The sequence below is a fragment of the Gossypium arboreum genome, chromosome 13 (genome assembly GCF_025698485.1).
Source record: "Gossypium arboreum isolate Shixiya-1 chromosome 13, ASM2569848v2, whole genome shotgun sequence".
In the NCBI taxonomy this organism is placed as follows: domain Eukaryota; kingdom Viridiplantae; phylum Streptophyta; class Magnoliopsida; order Malvales; family Malvaceae; genus Gossypium; species Gossypium arboreum.
This window is the reverse complement of record NC_069082.1, coordinates 128,502,067-128,514,588: the sequence shown is the minus strand read 5'-3', so window position 1 is coordinate 128,514,588 and position 12,522 is coordinate 128,502,067. Positions and strand designations below refer to the sequence as shown.

The following is a 12,522-nucleotide window of genomic DNA, read 5'->3' as shown; positions in this document are numbered from 1 at the left end:
AAAAAATCAAATATAAAAATTCAAGATAAAAATAACATAAAATACATGTGAATTGCCATACGAGTTGTCGTGTTTAAAATTTTAATAGTCAAAATTTTTATTAAAAAAACGATTCAGCTCCTTTTTTCTGAAAGTTTTATTGTCAAATTCGACTATTATTAAAAAATTAATTAACAAAATATGTAAATGTTAAGGACTAAATTTGACATTATGCCTTAAAATTTTTTAAATACTTGACAATGTGAGATCATCGTCTCATAAGAATGTTTCAAATCCAATTACGGCAATCATATTTCCAGAATCTTACATTACCATCGAAAATATAAGATTTCGTAAACCAAATGTCCCTTAAGTTTTTTAAAGCTATCCACTTCTATTCAATAGTGTAATCGAGTCAAGTTAGAATACTGGCAAGCTCAAGCTTGACACTAGGCTCAAACTCTACTGGCAAATCTTGGAATTAAGTTTTAAAAGGGTTTAACTAGAATTTTCAAAATAAATTAAGAGATTAACAAGATTTTTTTTAGAAATTTGGGGTTTAAAAGGAATAATGAAAATTTCAAAAAATTAAGAGGGCAAATTAAAATTTTCAATAAATTTCAAGGTAAAAATTAAAATTTCCAAAAATTTTGTGAGGCCAAGGCCCATTGGCTTCCATTATGGTGTGCCTTTGTCGAGCTTGATCAAACATTTATTTCTAAGTTCGAGCTCGATTAAACTCGTTTATTAATTTTCATATTCAAGCTTAAAATTGAGCTCGACTAAGTTCATATGTACTTAAACTCAAACTCAACTCAATAATTAAGTTTAGATTAATAATATATATTAAAGATGATAATGTGATGTAATAATATAAACATTTAAAATACATTAAAAATAAAATGCTCAATAAAGCTCACTAATTGAGCCAAATCTGATCAGGGACAACACCAAATGGCAGACAAGGACTTTGGACTCCTCGAATGGTATTATTATTATTTAATTCCTCTTAAGTTAATATAATGATTAAGTTGCATTTTAACCCTTTAATATGGTAATTTTTTATAGTCACTTTAAAAATTATGAAATAATATGTTAATATAATGATAAAATTATAGTTTGACCTCTTTTAAAAAAACTATTTCCTAATCCTTTGCGTAGGCTCATTAATGGATAAATGTTGGTCACAAGTTTTAAATTTGCTTCATATCCAATGCGAGAATCAAATCCTTGACCACAAGTTAAGATAGGAGAGACTCTTGTCATATTATCTAACTTTGTTGTTTATTTTTTTAATCATTCATTGTTTTATTTAGGGATGAAATCGGCTCAGTTTTTAAATTTTTTGAATGGCTCATCATGATTTGGACCAGGTTCGATTCTCTTTTTTTATGTTATTATTTATTTATTTAAAAGATGTTTTTTTTATATCTTTTAAATATATTATTTGGTAAAGTTTCATAGTTTTTTTAATAAATATTTATAAAAATTTGTTTAAGCACATAAAATTAATTAATAACTTTTATATGGTTACCTTTTAAAAGGGTTTTTTATATTTTAAGTTATTTTTAAAAATTTTTAAAATTAATTATAAATTAAATAAAATGTAACATTCAATTCAATTCAAGCAACGGTAATTTTTTAACTTTTATTCAATAAAGCATCCAAACACCTTAATCGGAACAATTTTCAATTCCTTAAAATTTCATGCTCAACCCCATTTTATCATCTTATATTATATGTTTTACGAAAGAGCAACTTAAAGTTCAAGTAACAACAAGAGAAAATTTACGATAACTTTTATCAAAACAATTAAAAGTTAATGAAAATATTATCGAGTCATTAAATGGTTAAAATAGAAAATGTGACAATCTATGTGGCATTAACTTCGCATTAGAAAGTATTTTTCAGTTCATGTATTTATTAGATTAAAATTCGGTTGGTATATCGACTTAGATAGAAAGATTGAATCGTTTTTTAAGTGAATCGCTTGATATCGATAAAAAATAAAATTCGAGATAAGAAATAAATGGTTGACGATATTTTTAAAGAACCAAGCCATTGATATTTGATTGTACATACCAATGATATTCCTTGGGGTTATTCAGATATCGAATTCGAAATTAATATCAACTGAAGATTTGAAAAGTATAGGAATTTTAAATAACCAAACTTTTGATATTTTCATGTACACACTATCATTTGCGTCAAGTTCAAAATTTCAAAATTTCAAAATTTGAAAAGTATAGGGACTTTAAATGAACCAATTAGAGTACATAGGCCAAATCAACAACTATAAACATAGTAAATGATTAGTAATTAAATTCAACCAAATGAAAATAATTACTACTATTTAAACTAGGACTAAAATTTCAAAATTCGAAAAGTGGAAAAATTAAAATTAATTAGATTAAAGTAAAAGGACTAAATTCAAAATTTTCCCTATAATTTATACATAATCTAATTTATAATAAGTGGTTGTATTACAAAAACTAAAGTGAGCAAATGCGAGCGGATGAGAGACAATTTGATGCCTTAATTTGTGTTGGGCCTAATTTTGGGCCCTTTATATAAAGGCTTGCATTTCCCCTCCTTTCTATATTTTCCACATTTCCCACCTCGCACGTTGTCTTCATTTTCCTCCTCGATTTTTCTCTCTCCCCAAATACCATCATCTTTCCGAGAAAATAGTACAAAGAAAAGAAAATGGCCGATCAGCTTACCGACGAACAGATCTCTGAGTTCAAGGAGGCTTTTAGCCTCTTCGACAAGGATGGCGATGGTCCTATATCTTTCTCTTTATTTAATTTTTTTTGCTTAACTTCTTCATGTTTTTTTCTTCCTTTTTTTAAATCATTTTTTTATCGAATTTCTTCATTCGATTCAGCTCCGATTCATAGATCTAAGCTTCTTTTTTTTTGGATGCATAATTTTTTTGTTGTTTAATTATGCGGTCCTTTTCGTTTGCGATTCGAATGATGTGACGGACCTAGCTTTCCTAATTATGAATTTACGAGCCTGTTCTTCTTGTTTTGTGATTTCGTTTCCTTTATTTGATATTGCTTTTAAGTTTTATTTGCTCTCTTTCATTTTCAATTATTGTTAACCTTTCGCGGTCGTCTCATTGATTTCATTTATTTGACGTTTTTTGGATGCAAACATGAATCAGTTTAGATTATCATTTATGTTTGAGATTTCGATTTGCTCGTTTTATTTGATTTTCGACATATACTTTCTGTAAAATCTTAATCTTCTCAGCGAAGCTTTCATTACTGTTGGATTTGATTCCCTTTAATTGAACTTGCATCATCAATATATACTGAAATGTATGATCTCTTTTAGTACTTTAATGGACATGCATATTGATGGTAAAAGCCACTGGATCATTGTTCCATTTTGAATATCAACTTCTATGTTTCTATTTAGTGTGCTTGAAGCTTAATACAGCCGAATCCGGGATTATTCTATAGGTTAATACTCATGAAAATTCAAGACATGTTGTGAATGATTCTATTGATTATTTTCGTGACATGTTATCCTAATCGATGAAATATGATGTCTCGCTCTACGTTAAGGAAATGGAATTCATCTATGATGGGAAAACATGTATAGTTTTTTTGTGTAATTACTTGTATGGTATTTATTATCTAATCTGTGATTTATCGAACTTGGATGTTCATGCCGTGAAACTTATCAGTGGTTAGATTCTGGTAATTTGATAAATTAGATTAAATTCATCGATGCTTTCCTTTGGCACATAGAAAACCGGTTTACCATCCTCTTCATTTCTTGTTTGGCTGTTTAAGTCTTTCTGAATTATCTTTTAACGTGAAATCTTACTGCTATGTTGCTCAAATTTTTCGTTTTTTCTTGAAGTATCCATGTCCGGTGCTCATATTTTGACTCATATGTGTACATGGGTATGTGGATATGACCTTCTACTAATCCCGTCCTGGCCAAATGTAGTTAGTAGTGTTGGTTGTTTACCAATATCACAGTATTCGTTTGTTGCATTTATTCTTATCCTTGCTGCAGGGTGCATTACTACCAAGGAGCTGGGAACCGTGATGCGATCACTTGGGCAGAACCCAACTGAGGCAGAACTTCAAGATATGATTAACGAAGTTGACGCCGATGGAAATGGGACCATTGATTTCCCGGAATTCCTTAACCTGATGGCAAGAAAGATGAAAGATACTGACTCAGAAGAGGAACTTAAAGAAGCATTCAGGGTGTTCGACAAGGACCAGAATGGTTTCATATCCGCTGCCGAGCTCCGTCATGTCATGACAAATCTTGGTGAAAAGCTTACAGATGAGGAAGTTGATGAGATGATCCGTGAAGCTGATGTTGATGGTGATGGGCAGATCAACTACGATGAGTTCGTCAAGGTCATGATGGCCAAGTAAGAACCTCTCTCTCTAACCATAATCGAGCCAAAACCGGTGAAAACCCAAAAAAAAAAAAAACAGGGCAGATCAGTTTGCTAAAATTTATATTTCCTTGGTAGGACATAAATGTTTTTATTGTACTAGTTTTTGATTGTGGGTTTCATGTTTACATACTATTTCTTACTTGTTTGCCCTGTATTTTTTTGTTCATTACTGTCCCTATAATTATACATTTGGTGCTTTTATTTCTATTCTTGGTGCCATTAAAAATTAAATTAGAACAATTTGGAAGAGAATTGAATGTTTCTTCTTTATGATTCCAATCTATCCCACTTGATTGTAAAATTACATATTTGTAAGGTTAATATTCTAATATTCCACATCATATGGATTGTTACATGAAATAAATAGTTACACATCTTAAATTTATTCAAAATTCAATGTGCATAATTTATGATGATCAAAAGATGAAATATGATTTTGGATTGTTCAAATAATTTTACATGTAAATCAATCTTTTCTTATATATTTAAACTCAATCAAATTTTGTAATTTTTGTTTTCAATATAATTTATATGTATCACGTGTGTAATGAGAATGATGTCTTTGTTAATGTATTTCTCATATCAATTGTTGAGCAATTCTTTTTAATTTACTGTTTTGGCATGGGATTATTAAAATATTAATAGTATAAAAGTTACAAATGAATACAATTATGTGTAATATAAAAAAACACATGCATATAAATTAACAGTATTTAATGGAAATTATGGATAACAGGTGAAATGTACCATCAACATTTCCAGTAAAAAATGGACCAAAATAAAAATATTTCATTAGTTTGCCCCTAAAGCAAAACTTTAAACAAATCCCCAGATATGTTCATGAGTTACTGTAAGCTTTTCTGGCTCAAGGGCTTGAACACATGCATATAAATTAACAGTATTTAATGGAAATTATGGATAACGGATGAAATGTACCATCAATTTTAACCATCGTTTTTTGAATTGGATTGGGAATTTATTGTAGTGTTAATTTGAACCGGTTGATCCGGATATTAAGTGGGCCAATTGATTTGAGTGGTTGAATCAAATTTTTTAATATTTTTTTATTTTTATATTTTTTTAATAATTTAGTGGGCTGATTGAATTGAGTGGTTGAATCAATTTTTTTTAATTTTTATATTTTTGAATGATTTATTTAATTGAATTTGACGAAACAGTTAAACTAATCAAACTAATTGGATCGTCAAACCGACGAATTGGTGGACAGACCGTTTTAACCACCAATCCAATTTTAAAAATACTTATTTGAATAGACTTGAAGATTCTAGCTCAATGTTAAGCTCATGTTTCATCTTAACTCCACTCAACCCAATTGGCCGAAAGGAAACAAATGATATATAAAAGAATGCATAGATATTTGAATTTCATTTCTTCAAATTCTATTTTTATTTTCATTATGGTAGTAATTACGTTAATAAAATTATATTCAAATCCAATTACTTATAACTTTTCAAATTTTCATATATGATTTAACTTTAAAATTTATTTTTATATAAGCTTAAGATATAAAAATTATATTACATGAACACTTTTAAATGATTATAGTAAAAAATTCTAAAATTATATTATAAAATTTAAAAATTTCTAAAGTTAAAATGAAAAAGTATATCATAAAAATAATGTGTTATAAAAATGTCAATATTATAATATATTTACTTATAAAAGTCATTGTAAAAAAATTGGCATAACTTATTTACATTCCATGTTATATATTATAAAAACAATAATTTATTTATTTATTACAATTATTTATCGCAACTTATTAGTAAAAACAAATTTTTTAAATTTATAATAAAAATTATATTATTTATAAGAGATGTTATTAAAATTGTTATAACCTTTATAATTTTTTATAAACATTATATATTATAAACTATATATTATTTTATATAATTTACATATTATAAAAAAATTATAACTTAATATAAATATTTTTAAAATTAAGTTTTTATAATTAAAGTTATAGGTTGTTTGCATCATGAATTTAAATATTACGTGGTAGATGCTAGTTATGCAAATACAAAAGATATTTTTACACTATATCGGCAAGTACAATACTATTTGAGAAAATCGAGTCAAATACAAGCACTAAAGATAATTCGCGATTTTTTTAATTCGAGACATTCATATCACTAAAATATGAATGAGCGAACATATACTGTTTTTTAAAGAAAAGATTTTCTCAGTAAACAACATAATCTCGATATAACATAAAATAACAATATTAGATCATACTAACATATTGCATACTTCGTAACTTTATTTGTAAGTGAAATTTGGAATAATTCATATTTTGAAGAGTACATGAAAATATCGAGCATTTAGATAAATTTATATATAATTATTATTCTTATTTTTTAAAATTATAAATTATATAATTATATAATTACAATATAAAATAGAAATTAACCTTTTAAAAAATATAATTCTTTATAAATACAAGAAATAAAAACAAAAAACCTAAAATTCTTAACTTCTACTGCAAATACTTCCTCAATTCGTCGAATCTATCAAATCCAAAACCCATGACGAACGGAGCAACATCGCCGGTGACGGCGGCGACACTGAAGGTTGAGCATAGCCCACTGCTTTCTCCGACCAGCTCCCAGTCGGTGACGGAGACGGTGAATGGTTTCCACCGTTTCGTGATCCAAGGTTACAGCTTAGCCAAAGGGATGGGCATTGGGAAGCACATTGTCAGCGATAATTTCACTGTAGGTGGCTACCGGTGGGCTATTTACTTTTACCCCGACGGTAAAAACCCCGAAGATAGTTCCACTTACGTCTCCGTTTTCATTGCATTGGCTAGCGAAGGCACCGATGTTAGGGCCTTGTTCGAGCTTACGCTTATGGATCAGAGCGGCAAAGGCAAACATAAGGTTCATAGCCATTTCGATCGGTCCCTTGAGAGTGGACCTTATACCCTCAAATATCGCGGCAGTATGTGGTAGGGTTTTAATCTTTTTGCTCTTTTAAGTTTCTTTAACGAATGTTTACAAATCGAATGAATACATGCTCTGCGGAAAAGCGATTCGTAGAAACTGGATTAATTTCAATTGATTGAAAATGAATGAACTATTCTGTATAAAAAACCAGATACAGTTTTAATTTTAGTTTGTGAAAGAAGAACAAGTAGCGGAAACAACAATGCAGCGGTCAGTTTTCGTACTCTTGAAAAAATGTTTGCGATATTCCTTGCCATTGGACAAAGTAGGAGAATTTTGATGTTGGAAGTGGGAACTATATATGGATTAACATTTTTAAGTTCTACTCTGTATGTGCACGTATGATTTGGTAAATTGTGCTTTATGAGGTTTCGGCTAGAACTTATGATCGAAATCTATTGTTTATTAGCTTTCGGTTTCAATTTGAAACATAATTTCTAAGCAAGGTGACAATGCTATTTCCATGGCGGGTATAAAGTGTTTTGCTGTGGAAGAGTTTGTGTTTTGTCCAATGCTATTTTTATGTACTTTTTTTCATCTGGTTGTATGCGGTTTCGAGTCTTTACTTATTTGATTATATTGTCGATCTGATAAGGCCTACTCTATAGACTTTATCTGATTGAACAGAATCCGTGGATGGTCTACCTGTTGTCCATGTTCATTTACTGGACTTAAATTATTGTTCTTTCTCCCATGTTTTCATTAATCTAGGGGATACAAGCGCTTTTTCAGACGAGCATTACTTGAAACATCAGATTACCTCAAGGATGACTGCTTGATAATAAATTGTACGGTTGGAGTTGTTGTGTCGGCGATAGATTGTTCCCGACTACACTCAATTCAAGTGCCAGTGTCTGATATAGGAGCTCATTTTGGTATGCTGCTAGAAAATATGGAAGGTTCAGATATTACATTTGACGTGGCTGGAGAAAAGTTTCGTTCTCATAAGTTGGTATTGGCTGCTCGATCCCCTGTTTTCCGATCTGAAATTTTTGATGGGGTGGACGAGCAAAAGAAAGAGATGGTTATCACCGATCTAGAACCTAGGGTTTTTAAGGTGAGAAACCTTTTACATCTTTCTTTCTGGCATTCCTCTAAGGGCATAATCTGGTTCTTGTTCTTGCGATTGTATATTTTAGTCATTATCATTTTTTTTGTTGTTGCTGTGTCAATTAGGCCTTGTTGCACTTTATTTACAGAGACACTCTTTCGGAAGATGCGGAGAGTGTTGAGTCTAGTTCTGCTTCCTTGTCATCAGTATCCGAAACACTAATAGCTAAATTGTTAGCAGCAGCAGATAGGTATTGTCTAGAGAGACTGAAATTAATGTGTGAATCTCGTCTCTGCAAGAATATATCTGTAAATTCTGTTGCCAAAATTCTAGCTTTGGCTGATGAATATCATGCTACGGAATTAAAAGCTGTTTGTCTCAGATTTGCTGCTGAAAACCTTGCAGGTCCGTTAACCTTCTTCAACTTTATGCATTTTGCTTATATCATCATCAATTAGATTTAAAAAATGTGGTGAAAACTAATAGTTATTGAAACATAGAACCGCTACTTGTTTGATCTTGTTATTTCTCTGCAAGATGAAATCCTACTTCAGGACATTATGTTAGAAGAAAACATCTCTCTTGTTGCGACAATAAATCCATGTCATGATTAAGGCTTGTTGGCTCTAAGAGTTTGACTTATAATTGACTGTTATAGCGGTAAAAGTACTATGGAGGCCCTTGTACTAAGGGTCAGATTGTATTTTGCCTCTTTTCCTCAAAAAATGGGTAAATTAATTTTTATACATTAAATCAAAGAGCAAATTGACCATTTCTATAAAAAAAAAACATTTATTTCTACTTTTATAAACTAGCATGTTTGACAGAATTAACTAGACAATTATATGTGGTGTGCCACCCCTACCTTATTTTGATGTGCAAGGACCAGTTTTTAGTAGAAGAAATGGATAAAATTTTCAGCAGAAGAATTAGTTTGCTTTTTTATTTAATGTATAAGCACTAATTTGTCTATTTTTTAGTAGAGGGGGCAAAATGCAATTCAACTCTTAGTACAATGGCCTCCATGGTACTTTTACCCTTTTATAGCTGGCATTAATACATGTTTGGTGGAAAATGATTCATAGCTCAGCTGCTCTATTTGTTATACATGAATAGATGAGCCCAACTATACCCATAGATAAACATTATATATTTAAAGGATCCGGAGCACCAAACTAACCAGTTAGAAGTTTTGTTATATATATATATATAAATTACCTTTTGAGTAAAAGTTATTAGGTGGATTTATATTGCATGTTGAGCAACTGAACATGTCAGGCTATGTACTCTCGATATTTTAGTGCTATGTCTTCTTCATAGGTCAGTTAGGGCATGTTAGAACATATGCTTTAGTAAAGTTGTGGATTGAGTTGTAGGTATCATAGGGAGCTTGTTCATGTCCTGAGGCTGGAGTTTTCATGTGCAAGCTTATTGTTCTTCGATCTTGATTTGACGAACTTAGCTGTCTTTCCAAGAAATTTCTAAAACCAAGAACGAAACTATGAAACTTGAAGGGCCATATGGTACTTTCAGATCCCGGTCTCTAACATGTGTTCTTATAGCAGCTGTCATGCGATCGGATGGCTTTGAATACTTAAAAGACAACTGCCCTTTACTTCAGTCAGAGCTCCTCAAAACCATCGCAGGTTGCGAGGAAGATTATAGCAGTGGCGGAAAATCACGAAGTGTATGGGCACAACTCTCAGACGGCACCGATACAAATGGCAGGAGAGTCAGGCAAAGAACATGATTGGAAGATGATTGATTGTTCAAATTGTAAATGAATTCGAATTCGATCATGTAGCTGAGAGAGAGAGAATGGAATTTTGTAGATTTGGGTGAGTTTTTGTAAATCTCTGGTAAGTGCCATTGCTAACAATTTTGTCATTTTGGAAATGGAGATTCAACAACAGTGAATTCTACTGCATAATGCCTTCCCCTTTTGTATGGCCTTTAAATTAAATTGATCATTTAAGTAAATCAACAAATAATTACAATAATTATCCTTCTGATTAGAAGCCATGAATCTTCATTTTTGCTGCATACTTTCAATTGAACGAAATTGGGATGTCTATCCCTTTTCTCAATATTTTCATCTTGAAAATTTAAACTAAAGCTTATCTTTAGCCCTTTATCTCATGGTCGATGTTCCATGCTTCTCGTAAATTATTAATAAGTTTACCAATTTTTTTTTAAGTTTTAAAAAACCATTTGAAAATTTTCATTTATGTTATTAGAAAGTTTTTAAATAAGCCACCAGGCAGTTAAGTTTTATTTTTTAAAATTTAGTTAATGAGTTTCAAGCAATAATTCGACAATTGATATGGTGAATCAATACTAATCGACAAGTAAAAGAATATATTTTAAATCTAAGTTGATCACGCTATCCATGTCCAACGTTGAATAAGACAGTTGTTTGAATTTTGATTCATAAATTTATGACTTTCAAAATTATTTCATGAAATAAAAATTCTAAATTGCAAAAGAGAAAGAGAAGGAAATTTGTTAATTGAATACAAAAATAATTTTAACAACTTAATGAGTTAAATGAAAAATTTTAAATTATTCAATGACGGTTGTATAAATTTTCAAAATTAAATAATCAAAATGTAAATTTACTAATAATTTAATTACATTAACTGACATTTACCTTTTTTTATAATCAGAATAAAATTAATTTTGATATTTAATTTTAAAGTTCCATTAATTTTTTAACTAAATTTAGAAAAAAAATGAAGAAGAAGAAGAAGAGAAGAGTGGATATTATTTAGCTTAGTAAAAGGTAATCCTATTTTTCCTCCTTAATTATCTCCCTAATTTAAACTTTAAACTAAATTTAAAAAAAAACATTTAAAAATATAAGAAAAAAAGTGTACTCCATTAAAAAGCTTAATTATTTCCCTTCATTCTTCATTCACCAATGTCATCCTCCAACCCCGGCTCCCCTTCCGCCACCGCCACCTCATCCTCATCGGCATCATCATTCTCTTCCAAAGCTCATTCATGTATCCAAGCCCTTTCTTCCATCCTCTCCACCGTCCCTTCCTCCGTCTCTTCTTCCTCTTCCCTCCTTCACGACCCTACCGTTTCTTCCCAAATCTCCACCCTCCTCCGTGACCCAGACTCCGGTTCCGGCGACAACAACCTCTGTCGTTGGCTTTACGACACTTTCCATTCCCCTGACCCTGAACTAAAGCTCGTCGTCCTCCGTTTTGTCCCCATAATAGCCGGCATTTACCTCTCCCGTATCGCTTTACGTAAATCCCTCGCCGGTTTCGAAGCCATTTTATTAGCTCTTTACGCCCACGAAACCACCGCACGCGACGGTCAACCGATAAGCGTCAACGTCCCTGATTTAACCCAACCCAGTATTTACCATGAAGCTAAATCATCAGCAAAAAGCCAAGCAACTGAATTAAACCTAGCTGTCATCTCACCAACATTAGAACCCCATGGCACCATGAGATCATCAAGAAGAGCAAGAATCGTCGGTGTAGCCTTAGAGTTATATTACAGTAAAATATCTCAAATGCCAGTGAGTTCAAAGCTCGAGTTTTGTGAGTTTTGTGATATTTGGGCTACAGGGATTCAAAACAAACCATCTTCATCTTCATCATCAAAACAAAAGACAATACTATTGCCATGGGAATTATTACAACCAAGTTTAAGGATATTAGGACATTGTTTACTGGGTGCACATAAAAGTAAAAAACTGTATGAAGCTGCTTCAATGGCGACCAAGAGTTTATATGAGAGATCGTTGCGTGATATTGATGCTAAAGCTATTTTAGCAACCAGCAGTCTTCTTCGACTTGAAAAAATGGCTTTGGATCCTAAACTTAACGTTGATCATACTGAAATTGATACGTCTTTGGCTTTGTAAATATTTCATATGTACACATTATTTTTGTAATGTTTTTATTGTGTTTACCAAAATTGATAAATTAGTCTTTTTCAAGTTATTAAATTTCGTATTTGACGAAAAGAACTGAAGTTACTGAGATTAAACCATGGATTTGCATGCATGGCATTAGTTTGAAATTATGGAAAGGATGAAATGAAATATTTAAAATAATACAATTCAACATACT

At 31.0% G+C, this 12,522-nt stretch overlaps 3 protein-coding genes across 4 annotated transcripts; all 3 read left to right on the top strand.

Annotated features, from left to right (window-relative positions):
* The first annotated feature begins 2,477 nt into the window (after window positions 1–2,477).
* LOC108453107 (calmodulin) lies at window positions 2,478–4,666 on the top strand. Its single transcript, XM_017751034.2, has 2 exons — window positions 2,478–2,761; window positions 4,015–4,666. The coding sequence occupies exons 1-2, from the start codon at window positions 2,686–2,688 to the stop codon at window positions 4,386–4,388; spliced, it is 450 nt and encodes a 149-aa protein (XP_017606523.1). The 5' UTR covers window positions 2,478–2,685; the 3' UTR covers window positions 4,389–4,666.
* Window positions 4,667–6,863: 2,197 nt separating this feature from the next.
* On the top strand, window positions 6,864–10,361 carry LOC108453106 (BTB/POZ and MATH domain-containing protein 4). Of its 2 annotated transcripts, none has more exons than XM_017751033.2 (4): window positions 6,864–7,382; window positions 8,092–8,437; window positions 8,557–8,840; window positions 9,965–10,361. In XM_017751033.2, exons 1-4 carry the CDS (start codon window positions 6,961–6,963, stop codon window positions 10,179–10,181), a joined length of 1,269 nt encoding a protein of 422 aa, XP_017606522.1. In that variant the 5' UTR covers window positions 6,864–6,960; the 3' UTR covers window positions 10,182–10,361. The 2 variants fall into 2 exon arrangements, with proteins under 2 accessions (XP_017606522.1, XP_017606521.1); XM_017751032.2 differs by having other exon boundaries at window positions 6,866–7,382; window positions 8,557–8,836; window positions 9,997–10,361.
* Window positions 10,362–11,297: 936 nt separating this feature from the next.
* LOC108451217 (uncharacterized) lies at window positions 11,298–12,475 on the top strand. The gene has a single exon (XM_017748935.2). It carries the CDS (start codon window positions 11,352–11,354, stop codon window positions 12,312–12,314), a length of 963 nt encoding a protein of 320 aa, XP_017604424.1. The 5' UTR covers window positions 11,298–11,351; the 3' UTR covers window positions 12,315–12,475.
* The last annotated feature ends 47 nt before the right edge of the window (window positions 12,476–12,522 follow it).

Coding starts and splice junctions, on each gene's coding strand:
- LOC108453107 (XM_017751034.2), top strand. CDS start 2,686: ATGGCCGATCAGCTTACCGACGAACAGATCTCTGAGTTCAAGGAGGCT. Junction 2,762..4,014: donor CTTCGACAAGGATGGCGATG/GTCCTATATCTT, acceptor TCCTTGCTGCAG/GGTGCATTACTACCAAGGAG.
- LOC108453106 (XM_017751033.2), top strand. CDS start 6,961: ATGACGAACGGAGCAACATCGCCGGTGACGGCGGCGACACTGAAGGTT. Junction 7,383..8,091: donor AAATATCGCGGCAGTATGTG/GTAGGGTTTTAA, acceptor TCATTAATCTAG/GGGATACAAGCGCTTTTTCA. Junction 8,841..9,964: donor GCTGAAAACCTTGCAGGTCC/GTTAACCTTCTT, acceptor TGGTACTTTCAG/ATCCCGGTCTCTAACATGTG.
- LOC108451217 (XM_017748935.2), top strand. CDS start 11,352: ATGTCATCCTCCAACCCCGGCTCCCCTTCCGCCACCGCCACCTCATCC.